The 24,846-nt window shown below is 38.3% G+C and overlaps 1 protein-coding gene across 1 annotated transcript in view; it reads left to right on the top strand.

Moving 5' to 3' along the window:
- The window catches only part of CPQ (carboxypeptidase Q), a 156,458-nt gene that overhangs the window by 44,615 nt on the left and 86,997 nt on the right, over positions 1-24,846 (top strand). Inside the window, exon 4 of the mRNA XM_054817998.1 lies at positions 13,667-13,874. Within this exon, the coding sequence (XP_054673973.1) occupies positions 13,667-13,874 (208 nt within the window). The remainder of the gene's footprint in view (positions 1-13,666; positions 13,875-24,846) is intronic.

The raw sequence follows: 24,846 nt of genomic DNA, 5'->3' as shown, positions 1-24,846 counted from the left end.
TTAGTTTGGTATTTATAGATCCTTCCCATATGTTGTTAACTGGGTAGGTGACTAGGGTCTGCGACTTCTGCTGAACTCTTTCACCATTACCTTGCTTTCCTAGTCACCGTCCGCAGTACTTCTGTGTTGGCTGTGTAATATGAACATTGCAAATACTCTGTGAAACAGAGAGGGGTCATCTTTGATATGTTTCTGTTCATTATTATTAAGCAGGTTTGAGCTTTGACTGCAATTCCTGGATTTTTAATCTACTGTGATCGCAAAAGAAGAACATTTATTCTAAGAATAAGAAACAGAAAGGCACCATATAGTTTTTTATTTATTTGTGTTTGGATTTCATCGCCTTAGTTTGCTGGGGACTGTGAAACACACAAAATGTGCCTCAGCAAGAGATATTGAACCTATGGTACTGTTTAGCTCTGGAAAATCCAGATTGATTCCAGACATTTGTGCACAGGACAACAAAAGATGCTTTTGTCAGACGAGAGAGAATAATCATGTGAATAAGCTAAAACCAGGGATTCTGAAGTTCCATTCATCACTCTGCCTTGTGTCCCGTGGGATCTAGAGTTGCTCACAGTAATTTCTCTCTTTCCCTGTTTGCACGCAGCGGTAATATTTTTTTGAATGTTAATTTGGTGTAACATTTGTACATTGTTTACTGTAAAGAAGACGACGTTAAAAGTTGACTCTTCTGAACTGTGATTAGGTAGTCAATAGTAGATTCTGCTATTATTTGCCTGTGCCAAAAACAAGTGATGGTTGTATTATTACAGAACTGTGTGGCTACTGCTGATAAATAATCTATCATATAACCATGGGGTTTTATTATGAAATAAAATGTACTGTGTTTGATTGTTAACTTCTGCTAGATTGAGATTTCAGGTTGACCTGACAGAGATCTGTGGGAAGGCTCTGGCAGAAGGTGAATGACAGAGAATACATGTCGTTACCTTGGAATATCTTATTTTCAAATGTAAATATTTAAAAACAGTTGTTTGACTGTAGCTCAAAGGATTTGGATTTTGATTTCTATTCAGTAACAACTCACTGTGAGGGAGTTGAAGCTGCTGGAAAGAGCATGAAGGAGCTGGAATTTCATAAAAGTACAAGACTTTTTCTTAGTAACAGCTCTTTATCATCAAGAACACTGTGAACATTAGAAATCAGGTTCTGGGATTCAAATGTGATTTTGCCAAAAGTCTGAGGTTTGGAAAGAGCGAGCTCATAGGTGGGAGGTAAGGGAGGTTTTAGCTGTTCTTCTATAATCTGTGTATTGCATGCACCTTTACAGGGAGTAGACTGTGGTCCCTCTTTGAGGAGGGTCTGTGTCTCCCTGCAGTCTCCAAAGAAGGAAACAACGAATTTCGGTGCTCCCATTTTCAGGCTCTGAGAGGGCTGCAGTTGCTGCTGGGATGGCATGGAAGAACCAGAAAGAACGTGAAGGTACCAGGCAGCTCGAGCACACACTCTGTATCTCCATGAAGAGCATTAAAAGGATCTGTGTTTGTGCTCAAGCCTAAAGAGCTTAAGCAGGGATTCAACACTGTCCAGATGCAGCCAGCACCTGGAGTCCAGAATCCTGGGCTGCCGGGTTCATCTGAGAGACCATCCAAGGCTGTAACTCCACAAAACTCTGTTTTTTTCCCTCTTCCTTTACTTAGTTTATAATGCTGACAATCTAGGAAAACAGCAATGGTGTGCTGCAGTGTCTGAGAGAATTCTAACATTTCAGTCTTGCCAGAAATGCAATGTGAATAGGCATACCCATGAGAAAACTTAGCAGAGCTACTTAGAATAATAAGTGCAGCTGCAATTTATGATTTTAGAAGGGTAACTTTTTTCAGTGCCTAAAATTAGGTTTCAGTCATGTAAAGCTTTTTACGGTACTTCTCAGTGACAATCAGTGATGGATTCCTTTAACCCTTTCCCATGTAGAGCAGTACCTTTTATTCCTCAGATATTTCAGTGTTACTTAGTGGAATGACTTAAGAGTTAGTGAAAAGGTGACAGAATCCAGGCAAGTGTGAAAAGGTGATAAGGAATTGTAGAACACCATTGTAAAGTATCAGGCTTCCAGGTAATGCTTGCCCGTAGAAGTTTCCTGAGAAAGGAAGGGAGAATGACATTTGTTCCTCTGAGAGTCTTCCCTCTAAGGTGTCTAAACTGAAACAACTAGTGTAATTGGTCATACTTTTAATACACAATTTAAAAAAAAGAACAATTTAAAGTGCTTAGATCAGTGTCAGCTCATCGTGTGATGCTCTTAGCTGTATATCTGTATAAATGGAAGATGTACAGAAAGAGGATGTTACTTTTAAGTCAATATCTAGCTGATTAAAGAAAGTGTATTGGGATTTCAAAGCACTCAGGTCAGTTTGGTGTGCTTGGGAAACTGGTACTAGAGAAAGTAACCCTTAAACCCTTAAAAGGGTTTTTAGTCCAAGTATGTTTGTGGCAGAGAAATTCTAATCACAAATACACTCCTTTTTCCTCCTCCACCTGAGTTTTTCAGAAGGATGTTACAGGGTTAGCAGGGAGCAGCACTCCTGAGCTGGACAGGCTTGCAACCCAGCCTGGCTGCCGGGGTTTCATAAGTATGCTCCTGGATGTCTCTGTCTCCCCCAAATGTTTTGGCACTGACCAATGACAGATTTCCAAGGAAGAAGATGTTTTATTAGCATCTTTACATCCAGACCATTCCGTAGTTGCATAGCTTTGGCAGCAAGAAGTGATACTGTGTGGTTTGCAGTGTACCAGGGGCCAGGTTCATTGCAGGTGAGAAGTTCAGTGGTTAAATCGTGGATCAAGCTCTGTCCTGTTAAACCAGGAGCTGTGTTAATACTGGTATTAATCAATGTTTTGGCTACATCACAAGATTCACCTGCGGGTCAGTGAACCTTTATCTTTGTGGAGATGAAACTATTAAAATTGCACTTTGGGGGCTAGGTGTACCGAGGCTTTGCAAGCTGCAGGTGATCTTTGGGCTGCACTTACAGAACAACTGCTTCAAACTACATGATAAATAATTATGAACTTCACACATTCAGAGTTGTTCTGTATCTGTTTATAGACAAGCTAGATTTGAAACAAGTACCATCTCCATTGAGTAGTTTAAGTAACTTCACTATGCTTACACAGAAGTGTAGTACAGAGTATTTTACAGAAACAACTTTTCGCTTGACAGCTGCAAGTTAATTCAGCCTGTGCGTATTAGCTTGTAAACCACAGTTCTGCTTCTAAAATTACGTGATGCACTGCTTTCTAAGTAGATACAGTTTTTTAACAGATTTTCTATTTATATTATTCATGAAGTTACATATGTGGTCTCAGTGTTAACATTAATAATCAGTAAGATAATTTTCCTGCACAGTGTTCTTCAAGGGGGAGAGGTCATTCCTGGTGAGCATTTGAACACTGGGAAGAAAATTCCCACTTTTTATTGTGTAACTGTCTTGCAGTGCTGCACTAGGTGGGCCTCAGTGGTTTCGTATCTTGAGCTCTAAGGCTGTGGTGCGTGCACAAGTCTGACTTGCGCGTGCAGGTGACTCGCTGCATGCCCTTCCTTGTGGAGGCTGTCTGAGCAGAAGAGCGACACCCAGGACAGACGGGTGAGGAGGAAATGGGGAAGCCCATGGTCCTCCTGATAGCCCTCTTCTCCTGGAGCTACTGGAGGTGAGCTCGGAGAGCTGTGGCATTCCCATAGCTGTCACTTTTCAGGTAGTCTGGAATCTTGTCATGTCCCTAAATCCAGTTCATCTCCTCCACCACCGCATTTCATCTGATCTGACTGCCTTTGTGCCTGTATCTCTTGGTTAAGGTCCAAAAGCATTTCTGTATTTAAATTTATGTACAGACTATAAAAGTCGTGATCATTATTGCACATTCCAACAAAAGCCTCCAACCTGCTACCTTTCTTCCAACAAAGTTTTCCTCAGCAACATGGATCAACTAATGAAAAGGAAGGCAAATTGTATTTTTTCAGACGGTCTCTCTTCCAGCAGAGACTCTTCTAGGCACTCTTTCTTAGGTATTAAAGAAATTCATAAAATGTAAGAGTGGGATTGAGAGTAATCTTTTCTTTCCCCTTCAGCAGATGATGAAGGGATCGGCATATCTCCAGGATTAAATAGGAAGAGCCCAAACCTTCAAACAATAAGCAAAATAGTATGAGTATATAATATGTAATGAGGAGCATGACAAACTTGATATCTAAAACAAAACAGTGAGAAAGCGTTACCATTTGACAGCAATTTGTCTTTTCCTTTTGAGGAAGGAAAATAACTTGAATTCTCAAGACTTAACCGTTTTCTCAGGGAACCCCTCCATTCATTTCCTCGTGGCAGCCGCCGTGTGCTGGGTGTTCTTCCTGCGTGCTCCCAAAGAAACCAGCAGCACAGGAAGGTCCCCAGAACGGATTCAAACATTCTCCCAACCATGCTTGGGGTTTTTTTTCCGCCTGACACTCTTTGTGTCCCAGACACAACGCTAATTGCCAGGAAAGGAGCTGTTCAGAGGAAATCTGTCCCTATTGGGACGTTTTGTATTTCATCTGATGTAGGTTATGAAGCTTTTGGGAGAATCTGCCACAGTCAACAAATGCAACTGGGGAAAGAATGCTCACACTTGCCATGACATTTTGCCGTGCTGCTCAATATGTATTCCTAGTTCACAGGAGTTATTATAATGTTACAATAAGCTTTAAAAATACATTCTGTTGCTGAAAGGAACTTTTCTCTTTACAGTGGATTTCAAGTTTGAGACAGAAAAATTCCGGGTGTATCTGTAACTTCGGAGCGACAGGCAAGACTTGCCTGAGTTTTGAAAATAAAAGCATACCATTTTATTGGAGAATGAGTTTATCAATCCAGTGTAATACACTATTAGATAAAGTGTCCTTATCACTTAAGCATTTACATTGCATTTATACAATGACAGTTGTGCAATGTAAATATGTGAACTAGGTAGGCAAATATAATGATCAGGTGATGTTAAAATAGTTCCTTTCATGTGGCACTACTAAAATCTCTCACTTCAGGGGAAAAATAAGTGGTACCCCCTCTGCAGTATTTTTACTAACATACTTTTTATTCTCTTGACCTGAAATTCTTTTTTTTTTTACTTGAACAGCAAAAATAATGGATTGTTTAATAGAACATCAAAAAGGAGTTTAATATTCTATAGAAATTAGATCTGTGGGAGTTAAAGAAGCATTTATGTAGTGAAGATGTTTCAGAGTTTCAGTTTTCTTCAGAAAATAAGGGGCTAACCCAGACAAATGTCTCACAGTGGCTTTTGGTTTGCTTGCTGCTTGAAACTGAATCCAGTCAGGCCCTCTGCTCTTTCTTCTCATATCCAGTCACTTGTCAAAGCCTTTTCTTTTTTCCCCCTTCTATTGAAGATAATGGAAGACCTGCCACTGATTTCCAGTGGAAACAGGGTTATACTCACAAACAGCAGAAAAGATGACTAGATTTCTCCATTTCCTCTCTTCTATTTCACTCCTGGGATTTACTTCCATGCTATCTATTATCTCCATAGATACCTAAGTTATGCTACTATCTAGTTTTTTGCTTTTGAAAGCCCTCCCCTTTTATCCTTCAACATAGTTGCCTTTGGTGTAAGATACTGTTCTTTCTCCTGCTGTCTTCAGAGACTTGTTTCCCCTCTGTCATTCCCGTTCCTACCTTGTGGGTTTTTTCTAGACTGCCCTTGTATTCCTATTGACCCTTAAGTCTTACTTTTTACACTTTAAAAATATGTATCTCCATGAGGCTTTGTTTGCATTGCCCCAGTCTATTGGAGAGAAAAGCTATGCCTAAATACGTTTAAGATAGGGCTGTATTTCATTTTTTTAAATGGAGGACAGTGTCCAAAGAGTGTACTGCTCTGAATGGTGTGTGGCATGGAGAAGGAAGGGAAGAAGAAGAAGAAAAGCTCCATCCATGCCCTCTTCTGTGAGTATGAAACTTTCCCCTGCCTCCTTTCAGACCTCGCTCCCCTCTATTTACCTCTGTGGACAGCTGATTAAAAGGAAGAAGTTTTATGGTGGGTAAGAGCAGTATCCTCCATCCTACCCTTTTCCTTCAGCTCACTGAAAGTGCTGGTTGCGTGTTACCCTTTGCCGTGACCATCTTTCGAAAGGAGGAGGAACCTCCCTGTACCATCCCATAATATGTTCTGTTCAACACCAAAGGAGGCTCAAGTTTCTGGTGTGACTTAGAGTATATGCTTGTGTATGGGAGAGCTCGACCTTCCCCACTACTTACTGTCTGCAATGAAACAGAGACTCGGAAGCACTGATACGGTGATTGAGCCTACCCTGAAAGCTCTGATGCCTCTTCACACGTGTTTGTGCCTGATAATTTTAATGTAAGAATTCATTAATAACAAATAATAAATGTCATTAAATGGAGGAGGTATGAAGGCTAGATCAGTATTCTAGACAGCTAGCTGTTATTTAGTTTGCTTATGTGTTGCTAGCCCTGTGATGCTACTTTGTCTGATTCTCTGCTTTCCAAATAAAGAAAATGTTGGGTTTTGTTGTTTTGGTTTTGTTTTGCTTTTTTTTGTTTGGATTTATTTATATCCTTCCTGTAGGTACAAAATATAACATCTGTTTTTCAGTAAGGTTTTTTTAATTTGTCCTGTGTGCTCACTAGTCTCTGGTGATAGAGGGGTCACTGAAGATATAAATATGGCTTCTGCTCGAGGCTGAGAAGCCAGGAGTTCAACAATAAATAAAAAGAAACCCCATGAAGCCAGAATTGCAGCTGCTGGCAATTAGGATTGTCATCGGCGATCCCTCCAGGAGCCCTCTGCTAACATACCTGTGGTAGCGTGCGGCAGGCAGCTGCGTTCTCACAACGCGGGGATGTAAACACAGGAGGAGGGAACGTGGTCGTTCATACTGAGCAGAAGGCGGCCAAACAGGTGTGTGGCTTAAATGGTTCCCTCAAGGTATTGTCAGCTGCTGGAGAGTCATCCTCTGTCTGTAAGATGCAGAAAGTTTCTTTTTCAGTTGAAGAGCAGCTGATGCGAGTCTCCATTTCCTACAGACCTTTGGAAAGGATTATGCAGACTCTTCTACTTTCCTAGCAGTCGGATAGTCCCGGGGTGGAATTCATTGGCCTTGCTTCATTTGATCATTTTACCATTCACAGTTGTTTTCTGCTTCTTGTTTGACAAACCATATCTAATCTACGCTATTTTTTTAAAAACTTCTGTGGTTATCACAGAGTTCTCTTGGTGCATGTGGTACTCAATATTATAATGAAATACAAACATGTACATGTTAGTTGCATTCTCTGCCTAGCACGTATGTAATTATGTCAAAGCTATTATGCTTGTTTGGTAAAGCCTAATTTTAATGAGTGCCTAGCACTGATTAGATGCAGTTTTCCAAATGTTAACTTAAATGGAGTCCATGTGGGAACAGACTGATGCTGTACTCTTTTTCAAAGGGAGTTTTCCTTGGTAAGGCCAGTAGTTTCTGGAGTCTCTCTTACACTTCATTACCCTTGTGCAGATGCTGCATCAATTAAAGGTTGGTACAAAGTAACCTGGAAGAGACTGTATAACTAGACTTTAAATATTCTATCCTTGGTAACAGACTGCTATGTTATTTAATTCCATATTTGTACCACGTTGTATTTTTGCTCCTTAGTTTCTTAAATTTTTCTGTGTATATTCATATTTTGTTATAAATTTAGCAGCCTTGCTATTATTTCAACTTGCTGTAAACCAACAAATCAAATCCTACAGAGCCAATGTAAGAAACAAACAAAGCAAGAGAATCTTGGGACAAATGATGACAGAAGCACAAAATTAGGCTGTATTTATTTCTTTTATATTTTGCCAAGTGGCTGTAAATGGGGAATAGCCTTGATTTTATTTTTAACAACGTTATTCTTCTGAGAAGATTAACAATACTTCAGACATTTTGACTAATTCTGTTACAGTTTGGCCTCTCTATCCAGATAGTGGTGAGAATCTTGAAAGAACGTACACATTCTGAGTGCACACAAGGAAAAGTTTTGTTTTCTACAGACTCTGCTGCTGTCTAGTTTATGGTGCTGGAAAAGGGGATTTACTTGAATGGAGTTCAGCCCTTGCTGTGATGTTCTCGATGAAGAGAAGGACACAGGACTGAGGCACTCAGGAGCAGCCGTAGCTAAGCGTGAGATCAAGATGTACAGTTTCCCTTCTGTTTTGCTACAGGATGTCCCATCAATCCTTTAAAATGTAAAGGTCTGTATGTGAGAGGGTTTTCTGCGATATGTAGAATATACAAGTGAAAAAACAGAACCAAAAATTGAGGAGGATGTGACCCTGTTACTGAGAGCGAAGGCTGTGATGTTGCTATGGGTATAGCTAGTGATTAATATAGTCACCATTCCATTCAGGAATGTATTTTATGATTTAAGTCAATACTAATAAACTAGCTGACCTAATATGATTGTTTAGTTTACATGTGGTTGGTACAGTGAATATGGCATGTGTCCTGTAGAAAATAGGCAGTTATGTATGTAATTAGTCTCACAAAGTGTTTGTATGAGTAAGTAAGCTGGAGATACTTAGACGACATTCATTTTGTATTTCCCAACCCTAGATTGCTTTATGAGGTTGGTGTGAAGAATTGTGCGTTGTGGGGGAGTTATACACATTATGGCTGAAGTAGATCTTTGTAAGCTTTTGTATAATCAAGTTTGTTTTTTTTTTCCTTTTAGTCATGTTAGAGTTCTTGTAATGTCATGCTTACTTCTCCCTTTAGGAGATTGCTATCTTTGTCTGAGGCTTCAACCTGAGATGTGTTTTCCATCAGAGCATCCAGCCTAGCTTGAAACACAGGTTCTTACACAGTTTATTTCTCCTTAGGCATTTTAGCTCATCTTAGAGATAAGGGTTGGTAGTCCAGAAACGATGTAATGGAGTGTGCAGTCAACTTCCACAGTAACAGGAGTTAGAACTGACCTGACACCAGCAGCACATCTTTTCATCCATACCTTTTAGTTTCTCCACATTTGATTATTTTACTCAGAAGAGAAACTAATTAACCAGCTGCCTCTTGACTTTTTATCCTCCCTTTGCACTTTCCGTAAGATGTAAGCCACATCTGTTTCTTACTAGTCATTTGATGTGCACTTCTAACAGAGAAAATGCATTATTTTTTGGAGTCTTTCCTCTGCTTTCTTATTCATACTGTGATACTTCTCTTAGCACTTCCCAACATTTGAAATCTAGGGGTTTATCAAAAGCAAAACCCAGCACCTACTTTATCTGAATCTTGTCAGCTGTTGAACAGGAATCTTGAGACTGAATGATGAAGTTTTTTATTAACATTAATGTCAATTAATAATAATGTTTTTATTAACATTAACAGGTTTATAAAGGATTAATCTAGCTAGATGTGTTAATTTTTTAAGAAGTTTAAATATGGAGATGAGGTGATCCAGTAGATTTAAAATCAGAAGAGCAGGTGCTTTTGTTAAATAAGAAGAAAAATAATAAAAGAACCTCCCGCCTCTTCTCCTCTACTAAACACTAAACTATGGTATTAGAGTATGGGTATGTTAGATATTAAATGGCTTAATTACCCTTGAAGTTTTGCAAAATTAATTCAGGCTTTGCTGGATGACAACATTTTCAGCAAGAGCATGGGTTTGGAGCAGCAGCAGCTGACGTCTCTCCCAGGTTAGCAGGAAACACTAGAGGTGCACCTTGCTTGCCTGTGGGTACCAATGTTGCAAAGATGAATGCTGGTTCTGAGTCAGGGTTGCTTTATGATCTCCCTAGCTGGTTTTATGTGATACTTTTATTTCTTTTCTTTTTCAAGGGGCAGGGAACAGTAAACGCAAGTCAGATTTTCTTTTTTTTTTTTTTTTAGTAAAAACCTTTTTCTTTAGAAAGAATAGCCACAAAGTTGTGTTTGTTCAGATTCAGTGAAAAAAAATCTTCCTTGCCCACCTGTACCAAAATTCTTTCTCCTGAACCACATCCACTTTGCCCTGTTTTGAGCCAAACTCGGGACTATTTCTCTCCATCTTCATCTGTTACACTGCGTCTGCTAGCAATTTCTTTTCTATTTTGTTTAGTTAATTCTTGCTGAGGTCTTGTCATATGATCAGCAGCCCTTCCGGTTTTTGGTTATCTCTGCATAAAGGGGGCTTTATTTACTTTACTTAGAATTTTTTTTTTTAGGTACTCTTTGGCACTTTATTAAGCAATTTGTTGTGTAGATATACTTAACACATGGCATGTTTTGCATGCATGTAAACTTTGATCAGGTATAGCTCAGGATGCTTAGTGTCTGCCACAAACGTTTTCTATGCAAGTTCATCTTGTAACCTTGGGAATATACAGGACTGTGGTATTGCCTTGTGCCTTTGCACTGGTAATTCTTAGGGTCCATTTCTCTTTTTGTAGCAATCATTTGGACAGCAATCCATTCCCTTCAGGGCCCGGTATCATCTGAACAGTTGCTGGCACTGCCCACCTGTGCCAAAATATCTTAAGTTGGGTAGTTGGGTTTGCCTTTATAATCTTGGTAAAACAGTAGTTGGAAAATAAAAATGGCAAGACTACCAGGCGACTTCAAGGTTTATTTTTTGGGCTAGCTGGGGTACATTTTGTACCTGTGAATGTTCATTCATTTGAGGTGTGTAAGCGTGCGTGCATCTCTGTGTGTTGTCAGGAGCTTTATTCACAGTTGTGCTGGAGCAACGAGATTCAGCATCCAAAAGAAATATAATTGCTGCTTATATTGGAGAAACAAATACAGTTTTAGGAGTTTGTTTTGCTGAGCATCTGGGAAATAACAAGGGGAGTGAAATCAATACAGGTGGTGATAAAACTTGAATTACCGCAGTTTGGCGTACGCAGCATGTTAGTACTAAGACATAATCTTGCCAGAAGACACAGGTGAATGGATCCATTTAAAATGAGCAGAAACTGTTTTTTTTCTGCTCAGTTGTTGAATGTAGGGGTTTTTGGGGAACATTGATACATGAAACTGTCATCTCTCCTTGTTTTTCAGTGTGTTGGTTGTTTTATGGTTTTTGGAAAGTCTGCTGGTTAACATGCTGGGTATATCCCCAAACACTCAAAGAAATATTAAACATATGCAGCAAATTGTCGCAGTTTAAAAGTGAGGGGGCAGGGGTAGAGCTCTTTTTTTACAGGGACAAAGGCAAAGAAAAAAATATGTAAGATCTCAACTTGTAAGTCTACGTGACTTTCTCTCACTCAGGGAGGATTATGTGGCACAGGGGATTCTGAATACCTGGGTAACTCTGTTATTTCAAAGGTGAGCTACGGGTCACCCAACCTGCAAAGCTGATGAGGAGAAGGGGCACCAGCCTTCGTATGAGGTTCAGCCATAAACAACTGGGACTAATAACTTCCTGAACTGTTGCCACCTAATAAACAGATCTGTCCACACTCTGAAGCAGCTCCCACAAGGCCACTGGAACTGATTTTTTGTATTTTCTTTTCAAATAAATGTTTTTACATATCTACTCTGCGGGTTATGTTGTTGATTACAATATGTCTTGTTATTGTTGAGAAGGATTTGTTATTCTAAACAAATAGAACTGAGTAATCTCTCCCATTTTACCTAATCTAGATCTTAGAAAGCAGATTTCACCCTTCCTCCTCACCACACCTCCTCCAGGAATTAAGTGGGTTTTTTCCAGTTTAGAAGACTTAAAAATCCTCCCACTTTTTTAAATTTTTCTTTAAATGTATAGAAATATGTGCCTGCTACTGTAAGTAGGCTCCTAGGTGAAGATTTTCACATACTGGACATGGTCCTGGGCAACTGGCTCTGGGTGGTCCTACGTGAGGAGGAGAGTTGGACCAGATGACCTGGAGAGGTCCCTGCCAACTTCAATCTTATCATATGGAAAAATAGTATTAAAATTTGTAACAGTTGATATGAAGAACCTCTGTAATCTTGTTTGAAAGCTTCAACTCTAGCCCTTCTTCGTAGGGTAACATGTAGGTAAAGATATGATTTAGCTTTAGAGATTTCCTTCGGAAACAATTCACTGGCATTTTGCTGATAAAGTCAGAATTTAGTAACAAATAGACACATAGGATATTCATAAGAATATTGAAGAAACCTCTAGGTGGCTGAATATTTTATATATTCTGAAAACACCTCTGGAGTAGTGGCCGAAATGTGAGAATTACAAATTAGACCTGAAATAAAGGGTTGCAGATGTATTATTTCAACTTACAGATTTACTGCAGGGGATGGCCAGTACTGGAGAGCTGCTTATTCAGAGTTGTATCCTACTATTTCAATGTGCAGTTCTAAGCTTATTTTAGGATTTAGGACATGTAATTGTATACCAGTTGATTTCCAATCATTATTGCGGTATCAGAATGGTTCTCAAGTGTTCATTGAGCCTGTCGTCTTGAAACAAAGAGTATTTTTATTCCCTTTTTTTCCCTGTCTGTGAAACAAAATGTATTTTTATTCCCATTTTACAAGTGGGAAATGAAGGCAATGAATGATGTAATATCGGGAGCATTTGTGAATTTGGGCAGACATCGAGATCCTGATTTCTCTTTTTTTCCCACACGTTTTTTTCTGCTGTATCTGGCTTTATATACAATTTCACTTTAAAAGCGTTGACTTCAGCTGCAGCTGTAATGCTCAGTACTTGTGCAAGTCAGATCCAAAGATCTCAACAGAAGCACCAGAAAATGAGAAATATGTAAATAATGGCCAAATGCAAAAAAAACATTGAAGGAACTTGTCATAGAACTTGTCCATTACCTTTTAGTGATCCTGTGATGTCAGATGTGGAATAACTCACTCCAGTTAGCTCGGCATGCAGAGGTGGAAGAAGGAGCCTCTGGAAGGGAAATAATTGCTTTAAATAGTCATGAAACTGTCTGCAGCTTTCTGACAGAAAAGAAGTCACTCCATATCACACTATGAATGTCAGAGGAACTTTTCGATTATTTTTGTTTTATTTTTTTCCCCTTTTTTATCTCTACAAGGCATAGCTATTCCTAAGTGGAAGACACTGAAGCCTTACATCTAGTGGTGCATATTTTTCTTCTTTGCATAATTTGTGTAAAGTTAATTGTTGAGGTTTTTTTTTTTTTTAGTTCTCTTTCGTCTACAGGTAGTGTTTGAAATCTCAAGTGTATTGAGAACAAATAAATGTGCATTTTTTTAATGGATTTATTGTCTTATCTTTCCTGATGTCTCTCATCTTAGTGCTCTTCAAAATAAATCTCCAGTCTGATGTTGAAATAGTTGAAATAGAGAATTTTAATTTCATTACTTGTCACAAGAAAAAAAAAATCACTTACGAACTGTTCACTTTCTGGCTTTTCATTGCTTTTCTTCCTGATAAAGCAGTGAAGTCAGAGGATTTACTACTGTAGTGTCACAGCATGACAATGACCTAAATAGAGCTGACACAGAATAGCTTTCAGACATATGGAACAGTGACAGTCAGATATTCTGATTAGTATAAAAATACTTGCTGTGTTTTATTGAAAGGTTTATTTAAAAATAGTAAATATATCCTTTTTGAGAGTCTGCTGGTGATGGTAGCGAAAATAATCTTTTTAATAATTCTCTAACAATGATAATAACTTATGGAGCTAAGTTGTTAACACTGTGTTTTTATTTTTCTTTTCACAGCCCACATACTGGGTGGCAGAATTACCAGCCTGATGTGCCCCGGATTCCCACTGCTTGCATCTCTGTGGAAGATGTTGAAATGATGTCCCGGATGTCTTCCCGGGGCACTAAGATTGTTGTGCACCTGAAGATGGGGGCTAAGACTTATCCAGACTCTCCTTCCTTTAACACCGTGGCAGAGATAGTTGGAAGCAAGTACCCAGAGCAGGTGAGTGAGAATAGACAAAAGGAAACTTTGTTCTTTAAATATATGAAAAAAAGAAACCCAAAGAAAAACCCTTCCTAAGAAATCCCTCAAACGAGTAACTCTCTCACCTGCTCTTCTACATTTCAGACATCTTAGCTTTTCAGTCTTTTTCAGGTAGCAGGTTTGAAACCACCAGGCTCAGTTTTAACATACTAGGATTTATTTTAGAAAGCTCTAAGAATTACTTTGTTCTAAGAACAGGAAATTCAACTAAACTGTACACAATTTAACCTCCTCCTTTTTGTTTCCTTGGCTTAAAGCTTACTTTAAGTAGTACCATCTGCATAGGCTTACAAAGAAGCGTTTATGCAAGCTAAAGTGAAATCCTATCACTGTAACGAATGCAGTTATTGTTTTAAATAACAAATAGTAAGTTAAGCTTGCCATAATGATTTGTGCTTGGAGTTTTCTTATTGTTCTGTTAATAATCTTCAAGTGGTTTCTTGATTGGGCAAATAAGCAAGGTTCTGCTGTCCGGAAATAAAATTGTTTTGTCTGAGTTTTTCCTCAAATGTAAGAGTGAATGCAGGATGTCAGTTTAACTTCTTTGAAGATGTTTTTTCTTGTGCAAATCGTTGCTGCATTTAGCAAGAGTTGTATGTGTGTTAGTTTGGAGGAGCGAACCACCTGCGCTAAAAAAGTACCCACAAATTCTGTTGGAGCACTAGTTAATCCTAAATTGTTGGTTTCCATTTTAAGACTTTTCTTCTTGCTTACTCTTTTCTTCCAACTACTTAGCCAAGAATCATACAAACTAAATTCATGGTGCTGAAGGATTTGTGCCTGGTATGAAGTCTTCTATGTCAGCTTACAACATGGAATGAATTTTCTGGCAGTATGGTTTATTGTGAAAATGCTAATGCATCCTCAGTTACAGCAGCACTAGAAATGTCTGCTAAAGTACATCTACTGAGCCGCGGTTCTTTTTTAAACATTGTAGTTTTCTAACTTCAATGGAAAATAAAAATTACTATCTCTGTCCTTTAAACCAGGCATAGTTCCTACAAGATTTTATCTTTTCTGAGACGGTAATTCTGCAGCTCTGGTTCGTGATGTGTAGAGATTCTCAGTGTTAGCATGAGTGTGTGGTTTCAGAAGCTTGATCATTGGGCAGGGAAAAAGTAACGACCATCGTGGTTGATTGGTTTTCGTACCGTCACCTATGAGTTTAGCTTCATGAAACATACATTTACTTCAAGAAACATACGTTTACCAAGTTAAAGACAACTCCCCAACTTCTAAATTAGGGCACAGCTACTTTAATTTTATGTCATACGAATTTTTAGCAGTGCTTCTAACCAGCTAATAGGCTGTCTTTCCTGAATTATGTTTGGCGTATTTCAAAATTATGACATTTCAATTCAGATTATAAAATGTACAAATGTAACCCTCCAAGATTCATTAAGATGCTTTCATGTACTTGATTTTTCTCTTTGCTGTCTTGCTCTGTTTCTTTAAGTAATGAAATGGATTGGAATCTCTTCACTTCTTCCACTGAGAAGCTCAGTTTTGTGAAACACTGGGTAAAGACTTATTTACAAGCCCCCTGCTGATGTTAATGGGAGTGGTAGTGGATACACTTTGAAAATGTAACCAAGAAACAGAAAAATAAAACAAGTGAATGTTTAGGTTTTTTAGTACTCAGTTCCTCTTGGAGCTTTAATGGTTGCTTCACCATGCTCATTCCACTGCGTTACTCTGGTAAAAATGGGAACCATCTAGCTATTTAGGCAATAAAATACATTGCAGACCCAAACTCTTACAATGCCTTTTATGCCAAAGTGTTTCAAAATGCAGTACGAATCCAGGGGAATAGAAAGGTGCCATTTCCACTGGCCAAAATTTCAGTTTAAGTTTTGAATTGAAACAAAAGCAAATCTGGATCTCTGAACTCTGGGTGAGAAATCAGCAGCAGGTGGTATCGCTCTTACAAAGGTCTAAAGCAAAACAGTTTGAAATTCGGCTGAAGCCTGTGAAACATAACTGGTCACAGGTATTATGACAAATTAGAACTTAAAAAACTGGAACTTAACTGAAAACAAGCATCTCTGTTGGATACTGAAGAAGTCTGGTAAGAAGTGATACAGTTCTAGATGTAACTGCCTCTTAGGCATGTTCGTGTTCATCTATATACTGACCAGAATTTAATATACTGCTTGATTTATAAATAATTCATTAATTCCTCCTGTGAGATTTTGGCATGTATATTAAAAATAATCGCCAGGAACCGAAATAGTATTTGTCTGCAAGTTTTATCTGTTACAAGCGATGTTGAATATTATTACTAAAATCCTTGAAAGGGGAAAACAATTTATTGTTTTTTCTTACCTTTTTTTTCTTTATTTGCCCATTCTTGCAGCATGTCCAGTTCAGTCCCTCCTTTTTAAGTAATTTTTCCAAGTGTTTTGTGTGGAATCTTGCAGATAGCAATGGAGGGAAAAAAGTAAAACTAGAAAAATGTTAAGGAAAACAGAAAAAGTAGTTTAAATACTTCTGGCATATTTTCCTAAAAGTTTGCTTTATTTTAGACTTAGTGTTCTTAAAATCTTATAATACATGCTTTGTTTTGCTGTTGCAAGAAATGTTTGATATCATCAAAATTAATACTCAGAATTGTCAAACTTGCAAACCTTTGTTAAGGCACTTGTGCTTATCTTTAGCACATTTATGATTCTGAACTTAAAGCAATAAAAGAAATATAATTTTTTTTGTAAAATGAGAGGTTATGATTGCAGGACCTGCTGAGCTCCAGGCTATTGCAGGTTAGAGACATTTGCAGCCAATGCCTGACTTTTATCTTGGAGAAGGAGTTTTTGAAGCACGCTGTTGAACCTGGGACATGCTGTTAGCATCCTTTTGTGCTGTATTGTGTATTGGTGAGATATTTTATTTAAACTATGTAAGCTGACACTGGAGACTGACTGAGAAATTCACAAGTTAAAACTAATGTGGTTTTCATTTGAAATTCAGGCAGAGCTGGCAGTAAAACATGTTTGTCTTCTCATTTTAATACAGATGTAACATGATTGGTCTTAAAGTGCAGAAGCAACCGTTCCCATCTCTGGGGAAATGCTATAAATAGTGGCTGTTTCTTGTTAGTCTGGCTTCACTGTACCTAATGTGCCAAACATGGAACCATGAAATACATGATGAACTGAAAAGGTATCAAAGTGGATAAAGTTATAACTCTTCCATAATCCTTACTTTCAGTATCTTTCTGCACTGCGCATTTCTTGGTGTGCAGTGCTGTTTTACTTATCTTACAGTTACTAAGTGATGAGAAAACTGTTTCCTAAGTGCCCTACAAAGTACATAAATTTAATGGTTGCTCATTATTCTGTGATCTAGAATAAATACTGTAGAGCACAAATGGAGCAGCTCATAAGAGGCTTTTTTGGAATCCTGAATAGCTGTTCCAGGAATTCACTCTACGCTGCTTTTTTGCCTCCGGTTTTTATGGAGTGCCATATCTACAAAATGTACCATTTGAAAAGTGACTCTATTTTGAACACCACAGGCATAAAAGACCATTGAAGAATGTGCTGTAGCTCTGAGCCAAGTTTGGACAGCACTTTGAAAGTAGCAGTCCTAGGAATGACCTGAGAAACAGAGATGCTAAGGTAATAGATTGTGAAGTTCTTTACCAATCTGTGATTGATGTAACAGAACCTGTTCTACAAAGGAAATAGCAGCTTATTTACTTTTTCATTCTTCTTCCTTTCCCTATTTCAAAAATCAGCCCTCTCGGAATTTGTGATACTGGGCTAAGCTCCAGGGAACAAGAGAACATGAAAATTGTCCAGACTTCTGAGCCTGTTAGGCATTCATGCACATAAGGGAAGAAATAATTTGTAGACCAAAAAAAACCCCCAACCCCAGAAGAAAAAAAAAAAAAAAAGACTTCTCTGAAGATGTGTAATACTCAGTACAATGTTGTTTTATGGCCTGGCATCAGCTCTACATATGTTAACAAAATGTCTATCCATTAGCCCTTTGATGTGGCTTACAGATATCCTTATTCTCAAACTAAATCATGCATACAATAGAGCTTTGAGTAGAAATGTTTTTAAGAGGCTGGTGCCATCACATTATGGTTCCATTATCACGTTTTCTCTATATGTGGATTGTTTTGCTATTCATTCCAAAATGTTGAAGGATTTGTCAGGGCACTTCTGTGAGCCTCTCTCCTGCAACTGTAAGCTGATGCCTGTCACTGCTAGAATTTAAGAGAATTTAAAAGAATTTAAAAGAGATTGGATTTTGAGAGTGCCAGCCCATTACTTCATGATAGCGAACTGGTGGGAAAGAAGAAGAAGGAGAAATGGTGAAAAGAAACAAGAGAAAAGGTGAAGAAGAAACATTGGCATTGTCAGGAAATGTTTTATTTTCTTTGAAGTTTTTGTATCAATATTTGCTGAAAGAAGTAGTACCCTCTGTGTTTGTTTTATTAGTAACAGGACTTTGTACTATTAATTGGGGCGTTGTTTTTATAGTGTGCCTTGTGGGAGTGGCAATACTGCTGTCATTTGTTCTTAAACAGAGATCTTGTCATGACAAAAACAGTCAAATTAATACGAAACTGATATGGAGGAAAATTTTTCTTTGTAACTTGACCATTTTAAAAATGTAGGGTTTTTAACTCCCAGAAGGCCTACTGAATTTTAAGTCTCAAGTGCATGCTAAATTTTGTGGTGTAGAGCTTGGCAAATCTTCTAAAACTTGAATTGCCCATTTAAAACCCAAGAGCTGACTGAAAGCATTTAATTCTGCTGGGGAGAACTTGGCAACAGTTTGCCTTCTGACTCTGAATGAACCAATATGTCCTAAAGTACACATGTTTTTTGGAAACCTCAGTATCTGCGTATGCAACAAATACATCTTATAAGTGATTTGTACATAAGTGGCTGATGTTGTTAAGGGGCAACAGTTAAAAAGCATTGTACTACTTAGAGCGTGTGTCTGAAATATTGGTGGAGCAAATGAATTTGTATATGTGGAAAAAAGATTCAAAACAGCTTAAATAATATTTAAAAATAATTTTCCTGATATAATTTTGCTGGAAGGCATCAGGTCAGGTTCACCAGTGTGAAGTGACCTTTGTAATGTTCAGATGTTTTCAAAATGACCAGGCCATATCTACAAATAGGCATATCTATAAATGAGGAATAGGGCTGGGATGGTAGGAGTCTCAGCTGATCTTGGAGACACCTGAAGTTACTGTGTCTCTCAGCTTGATGATGCCAGAGCAGAACCAAGGAACGTGCTCCACTGAGTACAAGCAAGGCAGCAGCTTGTTGAAAGGCTCCTCCTCTTGCCAGCTGAGGCACAGTAGCCATCAGTGCATGGGAGCTATTGCCATATGAAGGAAAACTGTACTAGCTTTTGTTGCCATCGATGCCTGGTCTCCAGAGGGAGCAGGATCTTCTTAGAGTGTGCTAACTCAAGTCGTTGGCATGCAACTGGTGATACCCTTGGTTACTGCAGCACTGGGGTGACAGTGACAAGGGATGAGTACATGTAGATGGCCTTCCTCACTAGAGTCAAGGGGAGTTTGGGGGAACTGAGTGCTGCTGTCACCCTGCTATACGTGTTCCATTTGGCTTCTCTCGATGTAACATCTCGTACAGCGTGCTTTCTGCCTTTCACCCAAGCTAGATATCACCATATACATGTCATCTGGCTGCCTACCCCAGCCTCCTTCTCTTTTTGAATCCGGTCTGGTATCAGCCCAAAGCTACTTGCTAGATCTTTGCTCTGTGCACTACTCTTTGGAGCATTTGACTGGATTTTAACTTCACTTCTTGAACTGCAACCAACTAAATTGTGAGACTAGAAGTTAAAACCGAACATTTTGGGTGCTTGTTCTATTGGTCAGCAAACTTACCTGAGCGTGCAGTTTTGTAGTCCTTTTGATGGTGTGAGTATAAGCAGTTACACTGCAATATTTTTTTTCTTCCTACCCATTCCTTTGCCTCTGCTCCCACACAGCAGTTTAAAAATTACTGTGGGATTTTATTTCAGTAATAATTCACAAATACACATAGGGTTTTGGGTTTTTTTTACAGAATGGTTGTGAAAGCTTTTTCTCTCCACATTGAAAAAAGTTACCTTCTAAAATTACACTAGATCCTTCTTGCATTCTAATACGCAAGAGTATCTAAAGGGTAGTCCTGGGTTTGGCAGATGTGATACTTGCCTGAGGCATGAAGTAAGAAACCCCAACATTGAAGAGGAAGGAGGAAAGAAACTGTATCGTAGTTTTCATTACAAATAAGTAGGTGCCAGAAACGCTAGTGCCAAGTGTCAAAGGTTAGTTTAAAAGCAGCTATTCACTACAGAAGTAGTCAAATAGCTGTAGTAGTATGTTTGTATTTGTTAGGTACAGACTGTATGCTTGACCTTATACAGCAGAAGGAGGCCTACCAAGATCTTGTCCTAGTGAGTGTGCAGTCCAGAAGAGGAGTACAGTGCTGAAAAAATACATTTTTTCCATGCAAGTCTAATGGATAACTGCATGTCTAAGAGCATGTGGGTTGCATGTAGGAGGCTGTTTGACACAGATTCAGAGGTTCTTATACATGGGACACATGTGAAGGAAGACCTGACACTGAAATTTTGGATGGTGGACAGAGCTAATAATGGAGTGGAGGGGAAATGCTAAAAGCAAGGAAATCTAAAATGTTTAGGTTGGGGCTGAGGTGAAAGGGGGAAAGAACTTGGTCTGCTCAATCACACCGAAATGCTGACAGTAGAGGCCTTATGCTAAGAAATGTGTGGTTGCAGCAGATGAGAGAGATGGTTACTCAAGGACGTAGCAGAGTATCTAGCAGAGTTTGTAGTTTTGGTGGGCAGAGGGACAATATTCATGAGAAACCCTGAATCAGCTGCAGAACTGTGGGTAGACTTGTTAGGGTTTCATGCATCACATCGCTGCTTTGTGAGAACAAGGTAAGGGGAGAGATGGTGAAAACGATAAGCTGACCACAGCTGGAGTGGTCTTTAAGAGAATTACTCTCAAGAACTTGGTTTGCTTCATTAGTACATGCTTCAAAATGTTGATATCAGTTTTTCTTGGGTTTTTTATACCATTGTTATATAGTATTTTATACAGTTTCATTGACCTAGAAGGAGTGCCCTAGGTTTCTGAGACCTGAAAGGCTTTGCACTTTGCCACTGTAACTTTATTATAAATGTGGTCGCAATGATGCAAAAGTATTTATTATGGTTTGGCAAAGCAAAGTACACTGTAAAGCACATTATACTAGTAAAATTTGTCCGAAATGATTGTTAATAAAATGTTAAAGATCTTGTGAGGCTGGCAGGCATAAATTTAATTAAATCAAAGAATGAGTTTTGTTTATGGAGTTTCTCAAATATTATCAGTACTTAAGCCAACAATATATCATTATGTAATATGTAAGTTATCTAAAATTTCGTTGTGCACAAATACAATTCTAATTCATTGTAACAGGTAACTGTAAATTTTGGACAAACTCATGATTTACATGGCTGGCTCCTTCCAATAGTACTTGTCAGAAAAATTAACTGGTTTATGTGTTTAGGACTGAGATCCCATTTCTTCTTTATTGAAGTTGCAAAAAAAAAAAAGGGGGCATGTTACAGGGTCTTTAACAGAAAATGTATTTTGTACCACAGGTTCTGTAGGTTTGCTTCTTCATAAATGCTGAAAAGTATGTTCCTCACAGTCTGTGTTTGCTTTTCCCGCTAGTTTTTATTCTGTCGTTTATGCCATAGACTGGTTTTCAAATTTGAAGAAAAATAAGCTAAAATGCATATTCTTCTGATAGTTACATAGTCCCTTGACATCTGATTTCTATCAGTGTTTGAATTTACAACTGTCATTGTGAAATATTAGTCTCAAGAACAGTGTATGATGTCCTGGTGTAAATTACTTAGAAAAAACCTCTTATGTCCTATTTCATCTACTCATACATACATTATTATATACAGGGTGGAGAATGGAATAATATCATGATGTAAGATGAAATAGTCTGTAAACCATACTGCTTTAGAAATTGCACCAAATCAGTGTTTTTTCCTGGAGTGCATATAAGCAAATAGAAGTAGGATTTTCCTTGTATTTTAAATATTTCAACTCAGCAGGGAAGAATATTAAGGCTGTCTTAGTACTTCTGTATCACTTAAAATTCTGGGCTTTATGTTTTAACTGTGTGCCTGATCTAATGATCATTGTGCTTAGTTTCTACTTTCAGTGATGTTAACTGGACAAAGATTTTTCTCATCCTTTTTGTGTGCCAAGTTTAATGTGCTGCTTGTGGGAGAAGGTATTTCATGAAATAATATTCCTTCACTCTAATGGAATTTGTTGCATATATATATATATATGATAGTTTTAGGACACCTTCTTCTGTGGTGTGCTGCTTGGCAGAGCAGAGCATATTCTACCATTCCAAATGGGAAAGGTCTGTCATCCAGCTTCTTGCCAGGAGAGTGATTACTGAGCTCTAAAACGTGATGTCCTCCCTCCTCTTCTTTCCCCTTTCAAATAATCAGGAAGAGAACCTGAGATCACATTATTCTTTGTGAAGGAAAGGAAAAACAAAATCTTGGACTGTTGACAAGTATATTCCTCTCTGTCTTATCTTACAAGCAGATACTACAGCTCGTGGTCTGTTCTGCTTGTATGATTTTCTTTCTTGGCATTGTAAACCTGAAGTCTTGGATTTATGTTCTCCACTTCTGCCTGAAGTCCGCTGACCTCAGTTTATATGCTAAAGTGCTCCAGGGATCTGTGCACTTAGCTGGAATTAATGTTCAGATGATACTTTATTTGACTGTCTCTTAACACGTTCTGCAAGTTGTTCTGCAAGTCTTTCTGGAAGACTGCAGCTGTTATACTGTGCATATAAATAGGGTATAGTTAATAAGCCTATTTATAGCAAGCCAAAGTCTGACAATTTTTTTCTCATTCATTAGAGTTTCTAACCTTCAAATAAGTTCGACAAAATAATTGGATTGCACCGTTACCCACTAAGTATGGTGCGTTTACTTTTTCATTGATTAATTTGGTAGTTTAATTTAAAATTGCCTAGACAAATTTAAATGCTGAGTTTCAGGAAATAGATACAGCTCAGTATAAAGACATAAATAAGCTGACTTTGATAGACTGGTTAAATTTCAACAAAATTAGTAAGGGTAATATTCTATATTGTATGGAAATATGTAAGCTTTGTATTCTTTTATCTGTGGACTTTATTACACACACAATTGTATGTCTCTCCTGCTAGAGATCAATGTAACAGCACTCCCTGCCCCTGCAAAATACCCAGCAAGCCCTTCAGAATGCTTGAGATTATTTGTTGCGCAAAGTCAGCAATGCCTAACTCATGTTACTTCCGTTTTCATTTATCTGTAACAGGTTTTTCTCTGAATTAGGAAGTCAGGGGATGTTCCAAATCCAGTGGTGACTGGACCAGGGTGAGGGAACAAAGAATGTGATTGCCAGTGTTGTCGAGGTCACAAAGTACGAAATACTCTGGAGGAGAGAAAAGCAGTTTAGAATAATCTTGACAAATTCATAGGAATCATCAATAATAATCAGGATGAAATGTGATCCGCTTGTCTTCAGGAAGCAGAAGTTGAATGTACAGTGTGCCCCTGGCCGAGTGGCCCATACAGGATCCTTGCCATATTTGCTGAAAACAGTTATAAGGTACTCGGGACTTAGCAGGCATGGTACAAATTGTGGCGTAAAAGTAACGAGAAGACATTGAGCTTTTCGTTGGAAAAGCTGTCTTGACATGTGACCAGGCATGTTTTAGACAGATCCAGAAGTTGGGGGGAGTTGAAGGGTTCCACTTGAAGAATGTGTTTGTACAGAGATGAGTGGAGGCAGCTAGACAGTCTTTTGTGAGTGCAGAAAGCTCAGGCTGCTGAGAGACCATCAGATTGCTCGGTGTGCTGTACTTGCTGCAGTTTGTTTCTAAAGCCTCTGCACTAAAGAGATGGCTTTGTTTATCTCCTTATCTACGTAGCACATTTAAAGCTCTTTTAGAGACCTTTCAGCACAGGATTCTGCGATACTGTAAAGCATGAATGTTAGCTATTTAAGATCCAGTCAGTAATATACATATATAGATGGAAAAATACATAATTTGCCTGTTTGCCAAATGGAATCATTTGCTGCTAAATTCAATTTTGTTAAATGATAAAGGAATCCAAGTTTGTGTTGAAAGCACAAAGAAATTTCAATTGTGTTTTCTAATAGGAAACCTTTCCCTAATTGGGAAAGGCTGTGTATGTTTAAAGGAAAAACAACAAGAAATTCCAACCAAACCTTTCCCAGCTTAACTGAGAATCACTTAATGCATTTAATAAAGATGATTTTTGAAAGCCACTAAGAAGTTGAAGAAAGAGCAGCTAGCTTGCAGTAATTTTAGCTGTTTAAATCTAGTGGCATTGAAACTGTTTAAATTGCTGTAAATACAGTTTTAGTGGTTTGAAAGAATCTTCTTTGTCTATAATTGCATTTTCATTTAAATGTGTATCTTTCAGGAATAGATAAGGGTTTCTTCTCTCAGGGTGCAAAAAGACACTAGCATATTTTCAAGAACTTCATTTTACTTCTTTGAGTGCTTTAAAATCTCTTGTTGAATCTGTGAAGCAGAGAACTGATCTTTTTTTCTTCTTTTCCCTTATCTAAAACCACATATTTAATTGTAATGTGGATGATAATCACTAATACCAATTTAAAACTGGGCTGTTGAACCAAGCAGAACCCGTGATCAAGGGATTATCTGCACTGTGTTGAATAAATGCAGCGTGTTGCTGTATGGATGCAACAGTGACCTGGGATATGAGTGTAGTGACAGAAGGTAATGTGGTGTCTTTCCCATCATGTAACTCAAAGCATTCATCTCTTGTGGTGTAGAATAAGACATATCTTTGTCCC

This window comes from Grus americana, chromosome 2 (assembly GCF_028858705.1).
Source record: "Grus americana isolate bGruAme1 chromosome 2, bGruAme1.mat, whole genome shotgun sequence".
Lineage (NCBI taxonomy): Eukaryota > Metazoa > Chordata > Aves > Gruiformes > Gruidae > Grus > Grus americana.
Note: the sequence above shows the minus strand (reverse complement) of the source record. Positions and strands in the feature narration are given on the sequence as shown.